The 25,896-nt window shown below is 41.7% G+C and overlaps 1 protein-coding gene across 2 annotated transcripts in view; it reads right to left on the minus strand.

The window, feature by feature from the left end:
• The window catches only part of LOC119824842 (protein HIRA), an 89,594-nt gene that overhangs the window by 42,319 nt on the left and 21,379 nt on the right, over positions 1 to 25,896 (minus strand). Inside the window, exons 3-12 of one of the 2 annotated variants that reach the window (XM_038345365.1) lie at positions 25,630 to 25,740; positions 24,385 to 24,475; positions 22,517 to 22,611; positions 13,888 to 13,983; positions 12,291 to 12,451; positions 10,331 to 10,498; positions 7,418 to 7,531; positions 4,422 to 4,492; positions 3,815 to 3,920; positions 998 to 1,213 (exon numbers count right to left, since the gene is read on the minus strand). In XM_038345365.1, coding sequence (XP_038201293.1) covers positions 998 to 1,213; positions 3,815 to 3,920; positions 4,422 to 4,492; positions 7,418 to 7,531; positions 10,331 to 10,498; positions 12,291 to 12,451; positions 13,888 to 13,983; positions 22,517 to 22,611; positions 24,385 to 24,475; positions 25,630 to 25,740 — 1,229 coding nt within the window. Of the gene's footprint in view, positions 1 to 997; positions 1,214 to 3,814; positions 3,921 to 4,421; positions 4,493 to 7,417; positions 7,532 to 10,330; positions 10,499 to 12,290; positions 12,452 to 13,887; positions 13,984 to 22,516; positions 22,612 to 24,384; positions 24,476 to 25,420; positions 25,602 to 25,629; positions 25,741 to 25,896 lie in introns of those variants that run through there. The other variant, XM_038345366.1, reaches the window with a different exon arrangement.

Raw genomic sequence — 25,896 nt, forward strand, 5'->3', positions numbered from 1 at the left:
GCTTCATGCATATATCATGTATACTTCATTATCAGATGAAAGAATAAGGGCTTCTAGGGAAATATATTCTAATTCTCCTTTCTAGAGCCTTGATACAAAGTCGAGCAGCTCTCAAGCACAGGCATGTTTAGCAAGGCACATGCTTGATTTTCAACACAGTGAAGAAGCAAGAACAGAAAACTCCTTCTTCTAAAGAGCCTCCTTCCCTGCCATCAGTACCAGACGTGACCAAACTTGGGTTGTTAAGTACATGACATCCAACAGCCATTAGATATTAGAGGTTTGAACCTGTGAGCCACGCTCTTATCACAAAGTGGTGTCTTGCAAACCAACTTTATTTACTCAGGATAAAAATAAATAAATATGTCACTCTGTACCACTCTGTGAACTAGAACACATTATATAGCCCAGGCTGGGTTCAAATTTGCAGTGATCTCTTGCCCACCATGCCAGGCTTCCATGTCGACTTTTATCACAGCCGCCTTCCTTCATGAAAGGTTTGTGACTGTGGTTCCCAACAACACAGTCCATCAGAATCCCCTGGCAGCGGTTGATTGACCTCCACAAGCTCCTGGACATTAATTTTTCAGTAAGCTCCATGTCTCTTACACTGCTCTGCCCTATTATCCCTGTTCGCCAGTGAAATACAGGCTTCCAGAAGAAGGGTACCCACACAACTCTGAGGGCAAGTAATTTAATTTCTCAGCATCTACTTTCCTAGAGAGATGTTTTGCAGTTCCTGCAAAGAAAAACCTCTTCTACGACTCCCTGGGGTAGAGACCTCTGATGAAGGTATTTCAAGCCATTATTAATGTGGATCCCAGCATGCTATGGGTCCAGTCCCAGACTCACCACATACCCTCTTCACTACCACTCATGCCCCAGTCCTATCTATGTGCCCTGTCCAGACCTCACGTGCCATATTCCATCTGTTCATTCCCTTTACCATGTCTGTGTATGTGCTAATGTCTTTAATGTCACTAGGCCATACCCTCACCTTCCTGATATCTTCCAGACTTTCCCCATTGACCACACCCGTGACTGAGGATGCTGAGCTTGTCTCCCTAGCCATGGCATTCTTCTGGTCCAGCTGCTGCTGTTGCTGTCTCCGCTGGTACTTGAGCATTTCAGGGTTCTCAATAACAGCCGTGGAAAGCTGGGCCTCAGTCATGATTGCCAGGCTCTTGCCATAGGTGGACTGGTGAATGCGGCTCTGTAGGAAGCAGGGAGAGATTTAACACATGGGTGTGAGTATTGCCATGGCCACAGTTGCCCACCAGCAGGTGCACTACAGTGCTGACTCTCCTGGTTCTTAGAGAAGAATGGCCCAGGAGGCCAGTTCACCATCAGTTCCCACTCAACTGCCTGTCACTGACTAGATATATCTGTCAAAACCTCTCATCTCTCACAAGATGTTTATAGCCACCTATGCATCTACAGTTGGAAAGATAGTGAGATACTGACAAGAAATCACCTTTTACATTGACTAGTGTAAAACAAATGGCAATGATACTGTCTCAACTGAAATGCAGATGCCCAAATTGGTAACTGAGATTGTTACATCACACCAAGAATCCTAAGTATACTCACAAAACCAGCCTGCTCCCTCTGCTCTTGTCGATCAGCCACCATGGCAGGAGGTCCCCATGCAACTAACACTGTATCTCAAGAGCACCGGAAGCTTCTGAACTCCCACACCATAGTCCTTCTGAGCAGGATCTCCTCCCAGCCCTAGGCCCTTGTTAATCCTATGCCATAAGGAGCCAGACAGGAACCTCAGGAGAGGAGGGGCAGCATCCCAGAACATCATAGTAAACAGTTTTCATAAAAACATGCAAAGAAAAAAAGATGTGCAAATGACAGTGCTGTATCTTGCCTGTCTAGTCCCTAGAAAATAGAGACTAGAGTTATTGGGTATCTGGCCCATACCAGATAGTGTCTAGTTAGTAGGCAGCTTTCTACAATAAGGACTTTGAGATTAATTCCAGTAGGCCCTGGGTAGTCCCAGGAAGCTTCCCCCTCTACCATCCTGTCTCTTGTCCACTCTCCCAAATCCAACCTCTGTAATCTCAAGCCAAAATTAGGCCAAGGTTTTTCTAGAGTTCCTTAAACACAGGGTCACTGCCAATGACCTGGGAAATGAAAAGATACACGGGATTCTTCCATATGTTCTCAAGTGACTCTCCAAGAGGCCACTGAAGGATCCAAGAGTCCTTGATGACAGGGACAAAGCAAAATGAAGATTCAAGATCACTCAGAAACTTATTTCTTCTATAAAAAAAAAAAAAAAAAAAAAAAAAAAACCAACAACAACAACAACAACAACTGACAGGCTGCCCCCCATTCCAGGCATAGCGCATAAGGTAGAGCTCCACCCCAAGGGATTTAGATCTCAGTTGAGGGTGGTGGTGTCGCACAGTAGATTAAGAGTAGCTTACCCCCAGCAACAGCATCACTAAGAGGATAGCTGCTGACCTGCTCTGGGCTTCCACAGAGCTCCATTCAGACAAATGGATATAATACCCCATTAACGGTTGGCAAAAGTCTGTCGGTAGAAAGAACAGTTTCTGTGTCTACAGCAGGTAAAGCAGAGCCTTTCCCAAAGCCCATACAGAAGTACAGGGAGGCCCCATGCTCTGAGGAGAAACATAGCTGAAGGAGCCTAACTCACAGGCAGCAGGCCTAGTTCACACATCCATCCACTCTTATACTAAGGACAGAACGGTACTGACAAGGAGCCATGCTATCTTCTTAGGCTTGGTTACCTCACTGATGAAACAGATAGACCTGCTTTATAAACATTATTTTTTTTAAATAACTAGTCCTTTATTATGGTATATAGGAAGAAAATGGTTGCAGAGAAGAAATTGAAAGAAGAAAGAAGTAAAAAAAATACAAACTAGGAAAAAAGAGGGCATAAGTCAAACACAGTGTTAAAAAGCAATAACAAACAGATCTGTGGAATCACTGGCTTATTCCAGTTCCTACTTTTCAATAACTAGATTTGGTCTCTAGGTGCAAAGAATGTCTTTGCAATTTTTCTAGCAAGTTTTCAACTTTATCTCCTTTTTTAAACATTAAAAAAAAAGTGGTTCTCCATTGGTAGGCCTCAAGAATACCTTAAAACATAAATCAAGTCTGCTGTGTGTGTGAGATTTCCCACGCCCTCTTGTGGAGTGGGAAAAAAAGTTTTAAAACATAAATCAATAAGCATAGGGTTCAGCGGGTAAAGTGTTTGTTCATGTGTAAGGCCCTGGGTTCGATCCCTACTATCTATAAGCCTCATTTTGCAGATGTTTCTTCTGCTTATTAATTTATTCATTTTAAACCAGCCTCATTGTATAGCCCAGGCTGGCCCTGAACTCTCTTCAGTCTCTTTGGAATTAAAGATGCATGCCATTTCACCCAGCAATTGTATGTGGTTTAAAGGAGATGCAAAGCCCATATTTGGCCCAGAGCCTGGTATAGATGTTAAGAATGACCAGTGCTAACTGGTCACATAACTGCTGCTATGCCAACATAAAATAATAGGATGACATAAACAAGAACCCCACGGAGTGACTTAAACTCTCTCCCAGAGTGAAAGCCTCTTTATGGATACTGCCTATCTCAGCTTAGGCAGAGATACCCAGTTTATTCTTTGTTCTAATACTTGTTTCTGACTTACTATTAATCCAATTTTTTCAAAAAAAAATTACATAGTGCATAAAAAGCAAACATGTTAGAACACTTAATGCATCTGTCCTCCATAAGAAGAGAACACAATTAAAAAGGCCTCAGAGTGACTGTGGCAGCTCCCAGGCCACAAGCCTACCTTCTCCTCCTCACTCAGGGGGTCTCCAAGTTCATCCTGGGAGAAATCAAGGAATGCCACAGAGCCGTCCATGGAACATACCAGGATACCCAACCCGTTCAGAGTCCTGAAAGAAACAGCTGTCAGCACCCAAAGTGGGACAATGAGCCTGAGAGGGCCATCCACACCACATGACTGGACCATCAGGATGCTCAGAGAATACGCTAATGAACGTTAGAACCCTAAGGCTCCCTTCTGCACCTGAGCTTAAGGGCTGGCAAAAAGGGCAACAATCACAGCTTTTGGTGCCCTTTAGGGCTAGGAACCAGCAAAGAAATGCTTACCAAGTTTTCCAAACATTTCAATTCCTGTTTTATAACTCTTGAGAAGCATATTTGCTATAAACCTGCAGGAATCCTAGTTTGTCCAAGCAGCACTTCCCCATGACAAACCCTACGGGTGGTGACCCTCTCCCAGCAGCAGGACAGAGCTGCTGCTGCCTGAGAACAGTGCAAACAGAACCTTGGGGTCTGCACTGCCAAGCGAAGGTGAACAAGCCACCTGGCACTAATCACCCAAGAGGTCTCATGCTATAGTATCCAGGGCATGTAGTAATAATCCATCTTACCAGGAAATATCCATGATGGATTTGTCAAACAGCTCATGGATGACAACCAGAGGCCGTTTCAAACACGTAAGCTATGAGGAGAAAAAGTCAAAATTAATGAAATCACTGAGAACCAGCTCACACACTCAGCTAAGCCATCTTTATGTGTTAGGAGCTTCAATCACTCCCACTAACATACATGGCATACTCAACTCAATCCAAACACCACTGCCAAAACCCCAAGCTGGGGAAACCAAGGCCTACCAGAAATTTACACACTAGAGATGCTACAGTCTGTCAAGGGGACAGCTCTGTACATTCATTCGGCAACAGCAAAAGCAGAGGATCTACAGAGCAGGATGAGATGATCTCAGAAAGGACCCAGCTCACCTTCTCTGGGCACTAAGCTCTGGTCCACATCTCCCAAGGTTCCCATAAACAGTTACATAAATCATCCAGGTTGTGTGTCAGATAGCTCACAAACACACCAATATAAATTGTTATTAGTACAAACATAGAACTTAATTAGGGGCTTGAGAGATGGCTTAGTAAGAGTCAAGAGCTTTCTGCCCCTCCAAAGAACCTGAGTTCAGTTCTAGCACCCACATCGTAAAGGTTTACGACCACCTTTAACTCCAGCTGCAGGAGATCCAACAGCTTCTGGCCACAGTACACATGTGCATGTGTATTCAAACATGTACACATATAAGCAAGTGTGTGTGTGTGTGTGTGTGTGTGTGTGTGTGTGTACACAAATACACAGGAAAAATGGGGGAAGGGATCTGGAGAAATGGCTCAGTAGTTTAAGCAAATTAATGTCTTACAGCGCATACAGCTCATTTCTCATCACCCACACAGGAACTAACAAGTATAATTTCAGTTCAGTTCCAGGAGATGGACACCTTCTTCTGGCCTTCATAGGCAACCAAGCACACACATGGTATACATACATACATTATTCAAAAAACTCATACATATAAAATAAAAATAAATAAATCTCTTTTTTAAAAAACTGATGAACCTGTAAATATTTTAGAATTCAAAATAAAGCCTATGTCTGTGGATATTTTTATATTCCATACCATGAATATGTAAGTGAATATCCTGTGAAATCTTTTGCAGGTGGTTATATAATATTCGGTAGGTGGGCTCAGTAGTTAGCCATTCTAACATTATAACCAGCACCATCTCTCATACCAGTGCCTGACTACTCTGAACACAGGCCCACACCCAAATCCCAAGGATCTGATAAGAATACATTAGTTCGGGCTGGAGAGATGGCTCAGTGGTTAAGAGCACTGGCTGCTCTTCCCAGAGGTCCTGAGTTCATTTCCCAGCAACCACATGGGGACTCACAATCATCCATAATGACATCTGGTGCCCTCTTCTGGTCTGCAGGCAGACATGTAAGCAGAATACTATGTACATAATAAGTAAATAAAATCTTCAAAAAAAAAAAAAAAAAGAATACATTTGTTCATCTGAGAATGGATGGACTCTCCTGTGCCATGGCAGGTTGGGAGAGGCTGACCTACTCAGCCTCGCACCTGCAGCCTGTTGTGTGGGCAAGGAGGAGATACAGCCACCTGAGAGTGGAAGGGAAAACTGAATCTGAGCTACCTGGATCCACCATAATTCTACTTCCAGAAAACAACTATTTCCATTTCCCATGAAAATCTGGAGCACGTATACGTACCTGACTGTAGAAGCCTATCAGACTTAAGCCGTTCCCTTTATGGTCTGAGAGAGAAGGGACACGGTCTGAGAGAGAAGGGACACCAGAAGAGCATGCCAAGAACTGCTCACTGTGAGCAAAGATCCAGCGTGCGTGTAAAGTGAATGCTACCTGGGTCTCTTCAGCAGCATATTTCTCTGAACAAATTGTAATGCATGTAGCCAGACAGTAACTTCCAAATACATAACTTCTTCTTTTGAAGAAACAGTTTTAATTTAATTTTTTTGAATTTGTATATGTGGGGGGGAGCCTTCAGTGTGCTGGCATACACCTAGTGGTTATGACCACAGTCCACAGTGAATGTGGAATCGTCTCAGGACACAGAGTATCAGCCTCTGGTGATAAGGAATTTAACCTTTCAAAGCCCTAACTTGGAAAACTGACACGGTTCAGTCTCAACCCATCACTGAATATATGCTAAGAATCTGCACAATGGACCACACTGAGTTAGGTCCAAAGAGGCTTAAGAGAGCACCTTCCTCCAAGCGCTACTGCTATTTGCTACTGTCTAGCAAGGAGAACAAGACATACAGTCTCAACCAAATGGACAAGTAAATAGAGGTACCAACTAATTACATAAAGAAGTCATGACTGGCAGGCCAGGATGGCAGGAAGAGCTCAAGGCCAACCTGGGCCTCACAAAAAGACCTCATCTCAACTAAAACAACCTTAATATCTGTCCACAGGAAAACACATGAACAGTTCATGCTATGATCATACAACTAAATCCTATACAATAATAATAAGAAAAACTATTATTAAACATAACACATATGAATTTCAAAACCTACTATACTAAATGAAAGAAGGAACCAAACAAACAAGCAAAGTATACACTGAGCAACTGCATTTCCATTAAGTCCAAGAACAGGCCAAACTCATTCATTTGAGAGTCTATTAGTGCCTTACTAAAGGCAGGGACAGGAAGTATTCAAGGTGGTAGTGATACCAGAATACATAAAAATTCATTAACCGTATCTTTCAGGTGCAGACACTTCCTGTTATTGTAGCAGAAAGCAAATACCACATGCCAGTTATGACACTGACAGCAGAAGGAAATCTAGACAGAGGAAGGGTGACCACTCCTGGCCAGGCCCAGACCCAGTCTCAGTGCTTCTTTCTAAACAGAAGGAGAGCATGCATGTTTCTGAAAAGGAGCTGACCCAGGTACAGGTGAGGAATACACTGAGCAACATCAAAAACAGTGAGTCTCTCTTTCCTTGAAGTCCTCCAGACTAACCATCTTCTCAGTCCACAACCTTGCCCTGCAACCGGCACTTACCCAGACAGAGAGTGAGCGGTCCTTGCTGCCAACAGCACAGCAGCAGTATGGGCAGCTGGGCTTTGTAGAACTCCCATTCTTCTGCTTCTTTTTGAAAATTTTTGGGTTGAATTTCTAAAGTCAAACAACCAAGGCTAAAATAAATAATCAAGTACAAAGATATCCCTACACTTAAGGTACGGGGTAGTTTTTGTCAACTTGACACAAACTAAACTCTTCTGGGAAGGAATCTTTATTGAGGAATTGCCTCCATTAGACTGACCTTTGGGTGTGTCTGTGGGGCATTTTCTTGATTAATGATTGATGTGGGAGGACCCAACCCTCTGTGGGCAGTGCCACCTCTGGGCAGGTGGTCCTGGGTTGTATAAAAAAAAACAAATTGAGCAAGCCAGATAAAGCAACCCAGGAAGCAGAATTCCTCTGTGGTTCCTGCCCTGACCTCCCCCAATGATGGACTATAATCAGGATATGCAATCCAAATAAATCCTGTCCTACCCAAGCTGTTTTAGGTTGTGGTATTATTAGAGCAGCAGAAAGCTAACTAGAACACCAAACATAATACACACCAAATCCCCAGCTCACAGATAGGAGTACCTCACAGAGACCCTCCAAGTTTGTCACTGAGCATGTATAATTTGATCTTGAAAACTACAACAAGGTATTTTGCTAATGATGCAAATGAAAGCTCAAGGTCAGAAAATAAACGCACAGAATGGTAAAATGGTAAAATGAATATTTGAAGTTAGGACTACCAAACACTCTATTTATGAAGCCTGCAGATAGGTCAAGGGAATAAGAACGACTAGAACCGACCTCAATTCATCTTCACCTGGCAGAGTCAGCCTTGGACCTGAGAAGCTAGGAGACTTGAGACACCATGGCCTGCTCACTGCATCCCACCCACCCCCACCTTTTTTCTTTCTTTCTTTTTTTATTTTTTTGTATGAGTGTTTGGCATGTATGCTGGTGCACCACAACTTGCAATGCCTGTGGAGGCCAGGAGAGGATGTCAGACCACTGGAACTAGAGTTACAGATGACTGTGAGCTACCACATAGATACTAGGAACTGAACTCGTTCATGGCTAGAGCCATGTCTCTAGCCTCTCACTATATATTTTAAGGGAGGACTGGCAGGAGGTTCTCTTAATTCCTTCTTCCCCAGCTGTATTTATCTGACTAACAGACAATGACCTCCTTAGCTGCTTGTTGGCCTGGAGAGCTGATGCCTTAAGAAAGACTGGGAACACAAAATGAGTGTTGTGCCACTTCATGGATTAAGAGAGTAGAGCTCTTAGAATTGTAAAGGATGGCTCCTGGGAGTCTGGTATCATATGGCATAAAGAGGTTTTCCCTCCTGCGGGCAGCAGGAATGACTAGAAGGAAAGATACTGGACAAGATGGAATGTGTGTGCTCTGGGTTTTGACTTTCTTAACCACTGATTAGACTATATGGTCTTGTAAAGTTTTGTGGGTACTGGTAAGGCAAGTACCATGTTCTTACAGAGCTGTTGAGGACCACATAAGAGAGTAACACAAAACCATTGGACTAAATATGAATCAGTAATTTTAAATATTTAGCAAGAAGGACCTAGTCTCAAACAAAATACTACATGGACTCCCAACACAAAACAAATCTAAAAAGCTGTATTTTATTTTATTCTCAAAAAAATTTAAGGTACAGCCGGGCGGTGGTGGCGCACGCCTTTAATCCCAGCACTCGGGAGGCAGAGGCAGGCGGATCTCTGTGAGTTCGAGGCCAGCCTGGTCTACAAGAGCTAGTTCCAGGACAGGCTCTAAAAAAAAAAAAGCTGCAGAGAAACCCTGTCTCGAAAAACCAAAAAAAAAAAAAAAAAAAAAAAAATTTAAGGTACAATATATTATACTTACTTATAATCAATTTAAAAAACATTTAATCAAGGAAGAAGTACTGGTGCACACCTTTAGTCCCAGCTCTCAAGAAGGAGAGGCAGGTGGATATCTGTGAATTCAAGGACAGACTGGTCTACAAAGTGAATTCCAGAACAGTCATACATAGAAAATTGTGTGTGTGTGTGTGTGTGTGTGTGTGTGTGCGGGGGGGGGGGGGGGGGGGGGGGGCAGCAACAACAACAAAAACAGAATCCATGTAATCAAGAGCCCATGTGATCAAGTTCTGGATGATCCTTCAACAATCTCTTTTATTTGGTTACTGTACATTAAAACAAACAAACAACAAAAAAAGAATCCAGGTTCTAAAAGGTTATTTGTTATTTGTTGTAACTCCTTAATAGCCTGTCTTGGGCACTCTCAAGACATTCTAATTAGAGTCACCCAGTGTGGAAGATATTCTCTCAAGCATAAAGATGAGCAATGGCTCTCTGCATATATAGGTTTAACTATAACTCAGTGATAGAGCACTTGCCTAGCCTGCACAAGACCTGTGCTCCAACACCATAAAACAACAAAGACTGGATGCACACACCAGTACTATCAGCATAGGCAGTCAACTACATATCTACTACTGCTGAGCATAAGAAGAAGCACACCATTTCAAGAGTGCCCAAAAAGCACTTTGTTCGCAGGAACTGGGTAAGAGAGCACCTATGGGCAGACCTAAAAAAGGCTAGTGCTGAACTACAATATTCCTAAGATTGATCCAGAAAAAAATCTGTCATTTTAGACTTTGGAAAATATAAAACAATCCTACATACATCTCCCATTTTATAAAAATAGTCATAAATATTCAAACATGATTAAAATGAAAAATGCACCCATAATGCACTGCCTCCTAGGGCCCATCACTCAATCTACGAGATAGTACTAGAGAAACTCCTTGGGGAAGCTGGCACTCCCTGAGCTCAGAAGGCACATGCAGGTCACTACGGTAGACAGCTCAGGATGGTACTAGGATTTCTGAGGTGAGGGACACTCACCACAACAGTCACAGCTTTCCGGTGTCCCACGAAGTCCATGTTGGTCTTCCAGCCCTCTCGTTCGATGATCTGAGCAGTGGGGCCAGAGTTATTCATGGCATGGGCAGATACCAGGTAATGGCCATCAGGTGACCAACTAAGCCGGAGTACATGGGTTGTTCCTCCACACTGTAAAAAAAAATCTGAGCTTAAAAGAAGCTCAAAAAAAAACTGGCCTCAAGGATAAAGTGTGTGATTTACAAATGTATGTTCATGGGATACACACCTAACTTCTGCCTTGATACTTATTGCCCATGGGAAAGACAAGAACACTCCCACAAAAGACATAAACTAGGTCCAAAGTCAAAGTCAAGATCAGCCTGGATCAGCCTTCAAGACCAGGGTCCCAGAGTAGCAGAGCAGAACCCAGTGCAATGGAAGTACATCCTTACCCCTCTGTGCAGGACGTCTGCAGCAGAGGCCACATAGCACTACCAGACCTCCTACAACCAGCCAGTCTAGGATTCCAGCTCACAGATACCCATGGCTGGCAGTCAAGACATCTAGAAATTCTAGGTGTGAGAGCCACATGCACTATACCAGGCAGCTGTGAACAAGGAAGATAGGGCAAGGAAGGTGAAATACGATTTTACTCCTAGACCTAGTCCACCAGCTGATGTTGGTTCAGAGGGAGCTAAACATGTGAAAATGGCCATTTTCCTTCAGGAGTATAGTCACTGGTAAGTTGTCCAGGAGCCAGTAAATAACCCAACAGCCATGTTTATACAAACAACCCAAATTAAACTCAAAGTTCTATTTTTTTTAAAAAAAGGACATGAAAATAAAGGAAAAGGAAGTTAGAAAGAAGGGTTCCAGAGGGAGCAGATGGGAGACAAGTGAGTAAAGTGAGTATGATCAAAACATACATGAGTAGAAAGATAACTTTAAAAAAATAAAAAAATATATATTTTTTAAAGGAACAAAAAAAACCTAAATACAAAAAATAAGCTTAAACTGCCAACCAATGAAATATCTCAAAAGAACACTTTTATATATACATTTAAAACTGTTTGCTATCTTTAGCCATGTGGGAAATGCAAATTAAAACTACTTTGAGATCCCACCTCACCCTATTCAGAATGTCTATCATCAATGACAGAGGCAGTAACGAATGCTGATAAGTTGTGGGGAAGGAACCTTTGTTTAGTGCTGGTAGGGGTGCAAGTAGGGCAGCTATTATAGAGACCAGTACAGTGCTGTCTCCAAAGTTAAAAACTTTAGCACTGAATGGTCCAGCTTTATCACTCCTGGACATAACCCCAACGGCAGAGATGCCTGCACATCCATGCTTATTGCTGCGTTACGTGCTAACCAGATGTCCATGAACAAGGGACTGGATAATGAAAATATGGTATGCTTACAAACAGAAACCTTATTCAGCTGTTCAGAAAAGTCAGATTCTGGAAATTATTATAGTAAGCAAGGTAATCTAGACTCAGACAAATATTGCATGTTCTCTCTTAGACATGGATCCTAGCTCGGGAGGAGAGTGTGTTTGAGTGCGTGCATGTGTGTGACTATAGATTATGAAACTAGAAAGGGGACAAGATGGGAAAAAGAGCAGTTATAAAAGTGGAACATTCAACAAAACACAAAACATGGAGCAGAAAGGAGGCTACCAGAAGTAAAGGACACAAAATAGGGTATGGAAATCAGGAAAGAGACAAGAGAAAGATCAACAATAAATTGTGTTTGAAAATGCCATAATGAAACCTAAAAGATTGTATATTAATTAAAAATAAAATATTTTTTTAATTTCAAAGCTGGCCACTGAGCATTTTTTTAAAAAGGAAAGATTTTTATAACCAAACGCATAAAACTGAAGGTCAGATTCCTAGACTGTATGCACCCATTTAGCCTAAACCATGGCTCATGAAGTATAGCAGAGGCTGAGGCCAAGCTCTAGACTATCCCCAGTCACCTCATCAAAGGGCTTGGTGATGCTGGTCTCTAGCTGCCAGTCTAGCGTTCTCCACACCTTCAAGCTTCGATCATCGGCTTGAGAGGCAATGTATTTACCAACAGGGTCCCAAGTCAACCCTTTCACCAAGCCAGAATGACCTCTCAGAGTTGCAAGAATTTCTGTGAAGCAAAAAAAAAAAAGAAAGAAAGAAAGAAAGAAGATAAAATATGAGGTGTTATCTATAAGAAAAACAACAGTATATAGAAAACATTAGTTGTGATGGCCCATGGAATGGACTTGAAGGGACTTGAATAGTCTATCTTGACCAATTCCCACCCCTAAATGCAAGCAGAATAGCCCCATATTTTACCTCCACAAAAGCAAAAGCAAACTGAAGGCCAGCGTGAGATAACACATGTGGGGGGGGGGGGGGTCACACATGCCCCAAAGGAACAGCAATGAGGGTACAGGCTGGAGCCATAGTTGCCAATTCTGACTCCATATCTTATCTGCAGCAGGCATAGATATTTATAACCTGGAAGTTCCTCAGGCAATTTTGATGTGAGCCTCCTCGACAGCCCCCAGAAGCAGCAGGCCTAACAGTTCAAGGGACATCTTTTAAGTGAGTTATCTGGAAGCCAGTGCTAAAGACACAATGTGCCCAAGAGTACCTCATTCAGATCTGTAGTCAATGCTAGACCACTCTACAACTGCTCCTCTTAAAGCCAAAACAAGTATACCCATACATACTGGTAGTAGCTTTCAGAAGGAATTAAAATTATTTCAATCTACTCAAGATGATGTATTTATCATGTGATAAAAATGAGCTCTAGAGGCCGGGCGGTGGTGGCGCACGCCTTTAATCCCAGCACTCGGGAGGCAGAGGCAGGCGGATCTCTGTGAGTTCGAGACCAGCCTGGTCTACAAGAGCTAGTTCCAGGACAGGCTCCAAAGCTACAGAGAAACCCTGTCTCGAAAAAAAAAAAAAAAAAAAAAAAAAACAAAAACAAAAATGAGCTCTAGAACCATGATTTGTAATTCTAGCTGCCTGGATCTCCCTTTGTAGACCAGGTTGGCCTCGAACTCAGAGAGCCACCTAAATGCTGGAATTAAAGACATGCGCCACATGCCCAGCTGTGACAAATATTTTACTAGTTATAAATTACACAATGTCTCACAATTTGAAATACAAGAAACAAGGAAAGCTACCCTCTTGCAAAACTGAGTTTGTGGTAGCCCCTATCTGCTGGATGGTTTCACAGAGATGGTTTCACTGAGCTGAGGTAGAAATTACACACAGCATGTGTGGAGTGTCAGCAATCTCTCAGTGCCAACTGTCTACATGCTACCTTAGTGAACTCTGAAACACTCAAGCTACTACTCAGCTAGTTTTTCTTTAGCACCAATCTCTTTTTAAACATTAAACAAATATAGTTGATAAGGAAAAGCAAAACTGGCTGACAAGATACACAAATCCTTGACCATTTAACTTTCTGTAATCAAGATTAAAAAGACAAACAATCCATTCCCCACCCTGCTCCACAAACAGACAGGCATTGCTGTTGGCTACAGCCATTTTCTGCTGTTAACCAGTAGAGAGGAACCACAGACAGACCTGGGAACTTCACGGCATTCCAAATGACGACGGTGTTATCCACGCTGCATGAGGCTAGCCAGGCATCATGGGGAGACCATGCTACATCCATCACATCTGGAAGAAGACAGAGTGCTATGGTAAGATCTATTACCTGGTGTGCACTTGGGTGATGGTGGGCACTTCCACGAAAAACCAGCAGTCTTTTCTGTAGGTCAGGTCAACTGACTCTGGGATTTTCATGCACGGGGACACTTAACACTTTTTTTTTTTTTTTTTTTTTTTTGGCGCCAATCTGGAAAAAAATCCTACTTAACATTTTTCAGTGGGCATTGAATTTCATGCACTAAATTGACCACAGTGCTCTATGTTGTTTACAGAGCAACTGAGGACACAGCTCTGAGGAGAACTTCTAGGTCATGTGGCTTCAAGTCCATGTGGAACCTGACATTTCCTGCTCCTGTGGCCTCAAAGCTGCTCTTTGCTTGCTAACATGCTTCTAGAGTCATAGCTGGCCTTCTCCAGGACCTTCTCAGCACAAGATGTGACAGCATGCTGTACAACACAATCAACTCAAGAGCATGTGACTATGTGAATGTCATGGAGGCCTATCCCACTACTAATCTAAAGGGAATACCCTTTTCCTACTGAGCCCCAACAGAACCAAGTGACAATTGGTTCTCACTTTCCTTTTGTTCCTTCCCTTCTGGTTTGCTGAGATAAGGTCTCACATAGCTCAGGCTGGCCTAGATACACAGGCAAAGATGAATGCCCTTGACTTCCTCCTCATCACTCTGCATCTGCCTCCCAAGGCTGGATTATGAGCAGAACTTCATGTTCAGCTTAGTTAGTACTACTTATCTCTTTGTGACTCAGTTCTCTTAACCTGCAAGATAATGATTGTTTTTAATCCTACCTTCCTAAGAATATTGTGAGGATGTGAAAAGCTGCAGTTTAACAGTACCAGGTACTTCAAGACACTGACAACGGTCCGCAGTGTCAGTGCCAATGAAATTCTTATCTTGTCCTGCTATAAAGAATGTGGTCTCACATAGTTTTCTAACACCAATGCCCAGTATAGTTAATTGCCACTTAATCCTTTCCATGCAGAAACTGTTTTAAGATAGTAGAAAAATATTCAAAAGTTTCTATTGCAATTTTTTCTAGCCTTTTTAATCTTCAGTGACAGCATGAGGGACTTCCCTTATTGCACTGTATTTGACAGACCACAATTCATATATACCAGCATGCTTCATTTCATACTCTACCTAGGACATCTTCACAGCTGCCTTTGTTTTACTCTATAGTCTACATACATACTATAGTACATATATAGTCTTCATTACTATAATAATGTATAAAGTATAGTACATAGTCTTCTTTACTAGAACTAAATCAATACTGAACACTGTTTTGTTATATGTAGTTTACTATGTTAAAGTTAAAACCTTCCTTTTTTTATTTAAACAGAAAAGGGGAAATGGTGTGGGAAGTACTTCTCTATATGTGTTGCTTTTATTGGTTAATGAAGAAACTGTCTTGGCCTGTGATAGGGCAGAGTAGAGCTCAGCAGGGAAAACTAAACTGAATGCTGGGAGAAAGAGGCAGAGTTGCGAGATGCCATGAAGCCGTCAGAGGGGAAAGGCGCAAGCTGCCAGTTGGAACCTTGTCAGTAGGCCACAAACCTTGTGGTAAAATATAAAATAATGGAAATGGGTTGATTCTAGATATAAGAGCTAGCTAGCAATACGCTTAAGTTATTGGCCAAGCAGTGATTTAAATAATAATGTGTGATTATTTCATGGTCTGGGCAGCTGGGAACAAACAAGCAGCTTCCGTCAATACCTTTACATGTCTATACACGTCTATTTCAAAATCTCTTATTAGCAATGAAGTGTGTGACCATTTTTCCTTCTAACTTATTAGGTACCGTTTTTAAATATAAGCCTTAATTAGATTACTGTTTTATGATTGTCAACTGGGAAATCATTCTGAGAAGTAGATGTTAACATAACTGAATTCAGTGTCTACTTGATGAAGAAAACAAGATCTTAGAGTTCTACAGGAGTAGACACATAAGCTCCAGTGTTTCTCTACAATGCCAAGTCTACAGCAGAAAAGATGTTGTCAGGAGCCACGCATGGTAGTATACCCCCTTAGCCCCAGTATTCAGGAGGCAGAGGCTGGCAGATTTCCAAGTTCAAAGACAGTCTGGTCTATATACATATTTGATGTGGTCAAATGGAACCCAGAAAATAGATACGATTTCCTTAGCAACTTCTAGACATGTCACATATATTATCCACCAGCAACATTTATTCAGTTCCCATACTGTAGGACCTTAATAAAGTAGTCTGTCACTATCCATCATACTTTCTTCTATTTTTACTAATCTTGAAAAAAATCCCCTCGGCTAGAGAGCTGATGAATACTTACTTATATCTTCTCCTGGCTTAATTATCTAGTGTTTATCTCCTATCTATTTGGATATATGTTGTATTTATTGAGGCTCTACATTAACTTCATAAACTGCTCAACGGTTCCTATAGGACATGTGAAGAGAATCCATTCCCTTTTGAAAAGTGATGAGTCCCTGTGATACACAAAGTTCTTCAATACAGTGTAGCCTCTTCAGCGCTAAATGTGTCAGCTGCTGATACTGTAAATGTTCTCAGCTGTAACATATTTATCCACTGGCCAGTCTGACACTGTGCCTAGATTCTCAGAGAATCTACATCTGTAATAATTTTCTCTGAAGTCCTTATGATGGAATGTCTAGTCACTATTCCCACTATTGTTCTACTAATTTCAAGAGGACGATTCTTCCCACACACAAGGCGCTAGCTTGTTTAAACTCCTCCAACCCCTTGGTTTCTACCAGTCACACCCACATCATGCCAAGAACCCTTCCAAGACAGATTACTCAAATACTCTTGATTTTGATTCCAAGCTTCCAAGCCCAGTCAGCAATACCATCTCATTCTCAACTCTTAACAGCACTCCAGGTTGCCGCCCAAGAAAACATTCCCTCTACCAGTTTACCCTGCCTTTACCTGTTTTCATTGGTTCCCAACAAGTCAGCCTAGTTCAATCCAGCTCTCTTCTTTGTCTTTCTTGAGCACTTCCAACAGGCTTTAACCTAATGCCACCAACAAAACTGCCAAAACCACAATGGCTTCCCTGTTGTTAAGCCCAAATCAATCCTCACTTTATCTCAGTAAACCATTTGCTTAACTATTTTTCTCTCTCTCTCTGTCTCTCTGTCTCTCTCTCTCCCTCTCTCTCTCTCCCCACACTTTTTTTTAAATAGGTCAAACCATGTTTATTTGCAGATTATTCTATATATGAGATTTTAAATTCTTTACCAGTAAATTCTTAGATCTGATCACTTTCAGCAAAATGGCAGGGTATACAAAACTAAACATCCCACATCAGGAGTCTTCTTATATAACAATAGCAAACATGGTAAGAAATCTGAAAAACAATCCCATTCCCAGTGCCACAAACACACAAACAAAACCCTGAGAATAAACCTAAGGCTAGGAAGAACCTCTACAATAAATAATTTAAATCTCTGAAGAAAGATGTCCGAGAGGATACCGGAGGATGGACAGACTTCTCCTGCTTGTGGAGAACATCACCAAGAGCAGCCTACAGATTCAGTGTTGCCTGCATCAAAATTCCAGTGTCATTCTTTTTGTTTGTTAGTTGCTTGGTTAGTTTTTTGAGACAGGGTTTCCCTGTGTAGCCCTGGCTGTCTTGAACTCACTCTGTAGGAGAGGCTAGTGATCTAGTAAGAGATCGTCAAACTCAATAAAGTATAACTGGGGGAATGCTTCACTAAAGCATCTTCCCCTCCTCACTGGTTCCTAGGACTTGTCAACAATTCCCATGGTTCTTTCCCTGGTGTTCATCACATCTCTACTAGATCACTAGCTTACTGTCTGTCCCTTTAAGTCTTCTGTCTCCATGACAATTAAGCCTTGTGCATACTAGCACTCTTTTTGAGACAGGATCTCATTAAATTACCTAGGCTAAACTTGAAATTTGATCCTCCTGCCTTGGCCTTATAAGGAAGGAGCTGATTACAGGTCCTTGCTGCTAGGTCTACTTAGATTGTCCTTTTAACAAGCACCCCTTGAGGGAAGCACAGGACCTAGAATACAACAGGTGATCAATAACTGTTATATGGATAAGCAATTACACTGAAAATAAACAATGTATTTTATTTATGAATTACCCATCTCTCAGAAAAGATTATGAAGCCAAGCATGGTGGTTCAAATCTATAATCCCAATATTCGTAAAACTGAGGCAGGATGATTAAGTACTTGAGGCCAGCCTTGGAGATACAGCAAGTTCCAGATAACATTGGTGAGTTTGTCTCATGCTTAAAAGAAAGTTTGTGATGATAGTATACACATGTTATACTACTCAATTATTTAGAAAGCTGAAGTAGGACTACTTGAGTCAAGAGATCAAGGCAAGACTCAATTTCTTTTTAAAAAGAAGAGAAAAAGAAAGAAAGAAAGAAAGAAAGAAAGAAAGAAAGAAAGAAAGAAAGAAAGAAAGAAAGAAAGAAAGAGGGACACCTGGAGTTGTAGCTTAGGGCAGGGTGCATGTCTAATATACAAGACCCTGAGTCAATGCTCAGCATGGTAAAACGTTTTAAAATAGGTCTGTAGTTTAAGTCAGAGGTATCATATAGTTCAATATTCCTGGGTATACATTTTTGTATCTTATTGGCGTGAGGGTTTTTTGGATCATGAGACTTTTCTACTTGACTGTTACTAATAGGAGGCACGTGTTTTCACATGAGGAAACTGAATGACTGACTTTGTATCTCTAAGAGTTTTCAGTGCTTTGTTGTCTTACTGCATTGCGTGTGCTGATACAGCACAATGCTTCACTTCCTTCTGCCTTTCCAGATTTCTATCTACTTATACTGCTAGCCTCCAGAACAAAACACACAGCCAAACTTATCCTATCTATTCTCAATATAAAAGAAAATTAGACTTAACTATGAACTGTAATATTTGCCTATTCCTTCTCTTTAAAAAAAAAATGGGATCTCACTATGTAGCTTTGGCTGTTCCTGGAACTCACTACATAGGCCAGGCTAGCCTCCAACTCCCAGAGATATACACATCTGCCTCTGACTCTAGAGTGCTGGGGTTAAAGGCCTGCTATATCACACCTGGCTTTACACTTGGGTTCTTTTGTTGTTGTTGTTGTTGTTGTTGTTGTTGTTGTTGTTGTTTTGGGTTTTTTTATTTTGTTTTTGGTTTTTTGCTTTGTTTGAGACAAGGTTTCTCTGTAGCTTTGAAGCCTGTCCAGGGACTAGCTCTGTAGACCAGGCTGTCCTCAAACTCACAAAGATCTGCCTGCTTCTGCCTCCCGAGTGCTGGGATTAAAGGCATACGCCACTGCCATCTGGCTTCTGCTTGATTTCTTAAACAGTTTGGCTATGCACTCCCAGCTGGCCTCAAACTCAAAATCCTCCTGCTGCAGCTTCCTGAATGCTGGAAATCACAGGGATGTGTCGCCAAATTCAGTTTGCTGTTAGTTTTGAAGACATGGGATTTTGCCATGTTAATAAAAAAAAAAGCACTCTGTAAGCACCTTTTAAAAGACATAATTATTAGAGACTAGTGACTAATTATCTAGTATTCCTGTTAGACTACCTTAGGAGACTATGTAGCGTAAGTCAAATTTAATCTCCTAATAGGTTATAACAGATTTCCATCTACTCAAAATTCTTCTATATGGGATCAAATTTAATTACTATGAGTAATTTTTGAATATTGTATTCTCTAGTATTGCTATCAATGTTTTTATTTTTATTTGGGTTATTTTTGTTTCACTGTTATTTTCTATTACATTTTGGAAATCAAGGGTTCTATCTTGCTTTGAAGAATGAATATTTATATTCTATAGTTCAAGCTGGTCTCAAAGTCAGAGAGATCTGCCTGCCTCTTCCTCCTGAGTGCTGGGATTAAAGGCGAGCACCACCATACCCGGTTTAATTCTGTCCTGTTTTTTTTCTCACTTCATTAGACCTGTCAAGTATATTATTTTCACCTTTTGCTTTTCAAAGACCCAGTGCCTTCTTACTCATTTATCTTTGCTTTTCACTAACATCCCTTCTTGGGTACTTCTGCCCACATCTACTAAGAACCAGTGAACAAAAGTATCAAGTCTGACACTTGAAGGCAAACAACCAACTGACCTGGCACAGGAGAGATGCTCACATTATAGCTCAGCCTGAGTCTCAGGTTACGGACCCATGACAATCATCACTTGACATCCTCCCTAATCTTAAACACTCGTTTAGGTAATTGTGTCAAGCCCCAGTGCGGCCCAACTAGATTCCCTGTAAGATGCTATGAAGTGGTAAGGACAGATTACACATTGTTGTTGTTATCAAACTATAATCCAAGGTGACTGCTTTAGCTCTCACAGATGTGCTGTACTAATGTTCAACCTTTGGCTGTTAAGAGATGAATTTAGCCAGCATGTTGATGGCACACGCCAGCACCCAGGAGGCAGAGGCCAAAAGATCTCTGAGTCTGAGGCCCAGCAGTCTACACAGTAAGTTCTAGGACAGCCAGGGCTATATAGGGAGGCCTTTCTCAAAAGAAAATGAAACAAAATAAAACAAAAAGATTCATTTCTCCTTTCAGATGCTAATAAGATGGCTTAATGGTTAGGAGACTATACAGCTCTTCTGAGGACCAAGTTCAGCTCCCAGAACCATACTTGGGCAGCTCACAACTGCCTGTAAGTCCAGATCCAGGGAATCTGATGCCTTCTTCTAACTTCAAGTGCACCTGCACTCACATGTGCATACCACACATGGACACTTTTTATTTTTATTTATTATGTTTGTTTGGTTGGTTGGTTGATTGGTTGGTTGGTTGGTTGGTTGATGGATGGGTTTTTTGTTTGTTTGGTTGGTTGGTTTGGTTTTTCTGAGACAGGGTCTCCCTGTGTAGCCTTCACTAGCCTGGAATTCATTATGTAGATTAAGCTGGCCTTGAACTCATAGAGATCTGCCTGCCTCTGCCTCCTGAGTACTAAGATTAAAGGCATGTACCGCCATGCCTGATCTGAATACATAATTTAAAATAAAGTAATATCTTTTAGAGAGGGAGAAGGGCAGGCTACAGAGATGGGTCAGCAGTTAAGAACACTGGCTGCAACTCCAAAGGACCCAAGTTCAATTCCCAGTACCCACACTGTGGCTAACAATCATCTCTACCTCTAGTTCCAGAGGATCCAACATTCCTCTTCTGGTTTCCCGGGGCACTGAACACATGTAGTGCACAGGTAAACATGTGACAAAACATCCATACACAAAATAAAAAAATAAATATAATTTTATTCATAGTTAAAGTTACAAGGATTTGCTGTGCATATATTGCTAGTGAAGACTCAATGCTGTTTGTTTTGGTTTGGTGTTTCTTCTCCAAGCCCTCAAACCCATCCATGCACACTGAACTGATGTCCACTTTCATAAGTCTGTTCTTTTCTGGTCTCAGGAGAGAACACTGTGGACTGTGCAAGGATCTAGACCACCCTCCTACAGTTTTTGCAAACTGGTTTTCCATTCTTTGCTCTCCCTCCCAATGACATAGGCCCTTGAAGCTTCAACATGAACTGCTGAAACAATCTCTTTCCCCAGAGCTGTCAGATACACCTCTCTCAAGTTTCACAACTCACTTGCACTGCTCCCTGTTGTACCTGCAAAGACCAGCTATGGTTTTAAAAACTAAAAATAAAATAAAAGGCCTCCACCTTGATACTCACACCCAACCTAGCCTTGCCCTTTGTGCTGCCCACAGTCCCTGCTTGCCTGGACCATAGCCTTCTTCAAAGAAATCTAAATTGTTAACATGTGGATCATGCTATTTAGTACCTAATGTGCACAGGCTTCATACTGTTACCAATCTGCTGATTGGAGACCAATCTTCCTCCTCTTCAACATAAATCCACAAAATGTGACTCTTTCCAAACTAAGCCTATTTAAACCATTTTGTAAACGTATTCAAAGTCAAGTTAAGAAAGTATCCAATAGGACCAGTAAGATGGCTCACTGGGTAAAGCTATTTGCTATCAAGTATGACAACCTAACCTTTAATCTCCAGAACTCACATGGTAGAACAAAAGAACCAACTCAGACAAATTGTCCTCTCACCTCTACATGTTTACAGTGGTATATGAGCTCACACACACAAATTAATGTAGGTATGCATGCATGCATGTATGTATGTATGTACGTAAAAAGAAAGAAACTTTCCAATGGGCACCTACAGGTTTATTTCTCAAGAATAAATAAAATGTTCTTATGGACTTAGTGATCCAAGAATGAAGGTACTCCTGCAGAATAAACAAAAGAGGCTGAGGGCTTTATGTTAAGCACATCCACTTACATCCTATGAGAGTGTGTATTGGTAATCAAATGTAGATATAGGCAGGAGGTAGAGCCAGTGACTGCATAAACCTTAAGGGACAATTAAGGGACAAGTGGTGATAGAGAAATCCCAGATAATACATTAAGGACCAAACAGTAGCAAAGGGACAGAAAGGTGCTAATGATTATATAAGGCAACTACTAGGAACTCACTCACCCAAACAAGTAGCCCACTTACCACCTGAATGACTCCGAAGGATGGAGACACACCGCCATTGCTCCACATTGGCAAGCTTACCACTGGAGCCAAACACAGTGCTGGGCCCAATGTACCTGTGTGAAAGAGGTATGAGACACGTGCTCATGGAGCATTCCAGGTGCTTTTCAGGGATGTTCCCTGTAGCACAGCTTTTCATAGCAAACAGAAAAATCAAAATCAGATAGTAGCTAAAGGCACCAGGTTGTTAAACAAAAGGTACAACAAAAGGTATGATAACATAACCAATCATGCACTTGTAAAATGCTGCTCAATCACTGTAAATCTTGAACAGGAAATTTTTCAAGCAGACTACAGGACATCATCTACAATATGATACCATTAAACAGAGTAAAAAATACATGTAACATACATTCTACACATGAAATAGAGAAAAGGAATATATACCAGAATAAAATAAAATCTTAACTATGGCTTTCTTTAGGAGGAAGGACTATGAGAGATTTCTATCTTTTACATTTCAAAATTGCATACTAAATGTTATTTATGTTGGTTATTTAAGATAGGGTATCACAAATAAATAGTAAATAAATAAATAAATACCCCTGGCATGGTGATGCATACCAGCAATCTCAGCACTAAGGATGTAGAAACAGTAGTATAAAAAATTCAAGGTCATCCAAGGACCTGGGCGACATGAAACCCTGTCTTTAAAAAATAGTAATAACTATAATACTCTCAGCACTCGGGAGGCAGAGGCAGGCAGATCTCTGAGTTCAAGGGCAGAACAGCCAGGGCTACACAGAGAAAGTCTGTCTCAAAAAGAGAAAAAGAGAAAAAAAGAAAGAAGGAAGGAAGGGAGGGAGGGAGGGAAGGAGGAAGGAAGAAAGTAAAGAGAGAGACGAGAGAGAGAGAGAGAGAGAGAGAGGAGGAGATCGAGAGAAAGAGGAAGAAACTGCATTTTTATTTGAAGACAAGGTCTGACTCACTATGTCACCCAGAATAATCTCAAACTCCTAAGTTAAAGCCTATCCCTCCTGAGTAGCTGGGTCCACAGGTAGGAGAAACTATGCCCAACTCAAAAAAAGAATAATATCTCTAAGTCACTTTATAATGTTTTAAGGCCCTGACTTAACAAGTAAGGAAGAAAAATCACAAGCATCACAGACACTGACTGCTTTCAGCTGAAGTATGAAATAGGGCACCCATGTTCAGAGCCTCTGTGAATGTCCTTTGCCCTTATAAAGCTGCGCTTACCCAGACAGCTCATGAGACAGTCAAGTGGGCACAAGAAGACAGGATGACTCTGCTCTCAAAGCCGTGGTCATGACTCTGGCGGAACAATGACGCCAGGTCTGGGGCACAGCTGAGTGGCCCAAGGTCACATGGAAAGTTTACTGTCGGACACAGTACCAGGACTCACTCTGCTCGGGAATAAAGAAAAAATTTCCTCAGATTATCCTTGGTTCATTTTGAGTGCAGAGCAGGAGGTACCAGAAGGCAAGGCTACCACAAAATGAGGCAAAGAATGTGGGCTCTGGATTCCCAGCCTCGATTCCATCAGATTTTGGCCATGCTTGTATGTGACGATTCTATGTGAAATTTTATTTGAATAACTGAACAAAGGAAGCCACAATGTCAACAGCTTTGTAAATATCAACCTTTCCTTCTCAGCTAAATCTTGTGTTCCTACAAGAAGGTAGCTGACCAGGCCAGCAGGCAGAAGCTTCCCGACTCACTCATCAGGCTGCATCTGCTTCTGACCTATGGGGATTCCTTGCAACTCATAATGTTGTAACTTCTATGCCAGGATGGAAAAGGTGACTTTGATAAAGACCAGCAAAAAAAGCTTCTAAAAATTAAATGTGAAAAAGGAAAATGATGCTTACGTAGCCCGCTTCCACACCATAATCAGTTTGTCATCTCCCCCAGAAGCTAAATACATCCCACTGTTTGACCACCGTACACAGTTCACACATGCTGGGAAGAAAAAAAAAATAAGGTGATGAAAATCCAATAGGCATGTCCATTTGTATTACACAGAGTCAGTCTGCAAGACGTAAGAAGTTTATAAAACTACCTAATCTATTTATGGCATCTACTATGAAAGAGTCTCAGAGAAACAATTTATTTAACATTAATCTTGTGTTATAACAAATAAGCAGAACAGTCTGGAGGGGAAATATGCATAATCTGAGAATTGTGCTGAATGAAACAGACAGCTGGAGGCTTATTTCTATGAGCAGCAATAAACTTCACTATGCCCAAAGGGTTATCTATGGATGAGATGAATTTCAACAGGGATTATTCACAAAATGAAACACGTACTAGGAAGGCTAAGATGCCTTTCCCAGAACTTTCCAAGAAGCTGGTGAGTAGACCATATAGCTCTGAAAAACCTCAATTATCCAGAGCCAGACCTTTTAAATTTGGATTTTCCAGACTTGTCAGTACAGGAGACTGACTGGCGACTCTGTGTGGTTAAACTGAGTCCAGCAGAAGTCCCTAGGCTTCTGCTGGATTAGAGCCCCCAGGAGCACACACAGCTCAATCTTCAGGAGACATAGACTACGATGTGGACCCTAGGCATGGCCTGTGGGTAACCTATGCTCTAGACCCAGTGACTCTGAGAGGCTTGCTCGGAGGGTAAGAACACACAAGCAGAGGAAGGGACTAAGAACCAAACACTAGTAACTGTCAATGGGACTACGGTGTTGCATACAACAGGGAAGGAAAACATAAAATTGTCCAACTAAAGGGTCCTGGCAGAGAGACTCTTATTGACACAGCACCAATCTGAGACATCTGGTGAGTTGTCTTGTGTGTCCCTTCCCCAGAACGACTCTACTGTGTCCAGGTCGCTGGCCCCAAAGCCCCATGGAATCAGGCAGTAACGACTCATGAGCAGGAAATCACCAGAGGTACCTGCAGACTGTCCAAAGATGGTTCTGTGGGCGGGCCGAGTCTTCTGCTGAATAACTCACCCAGGTGTGCAGCCAACATCTGTGCCTTCAGACAGCAGGCCGAGGGGAGTTAACGCCGCACGGGGCCTTATCTTTCTAATTACAAACACATGTGCTAACCTTGGGCACTCTGCCAACACGCAAAGCCTGCAAAGGGCCACTTTGTAATACCTAAGTGATTGTCCATCTGGCAAAGCATCTTGGGAATACTTTCATCCTTCTCGTCATCCTCCTGGAGGACTGGAGACATATTCCAGATCACAACCTTCCCAGAATCCTGCCCTGGAATGAAGGAGCAAAAACAAGCTCAATATGCAAGGAGTGGAAATTTGATATTGATTACATTAACTATAGAAAATGCTCATTTAGTTTCTATAAATCATAGTTGACTAGATATAAGCAGACTTAACTTGAATTATTAAAATAAATGATACAAAA

This window comes from Arvicola amphibius, chromosome 10, assembly GCF_903992535.2.
Source record: "Arvicola amphibius chromosome 10, mArvAmp1.2, whole genome shotgun sequence".
In the NCBI taxonomy this organism is placed as follows: domain Eukaryota; kingdom Metazoa; phylum Chordata; class Mammalia; order Rodentia; family Cricetidae; genus Arvicola; species Arvicola amphibius.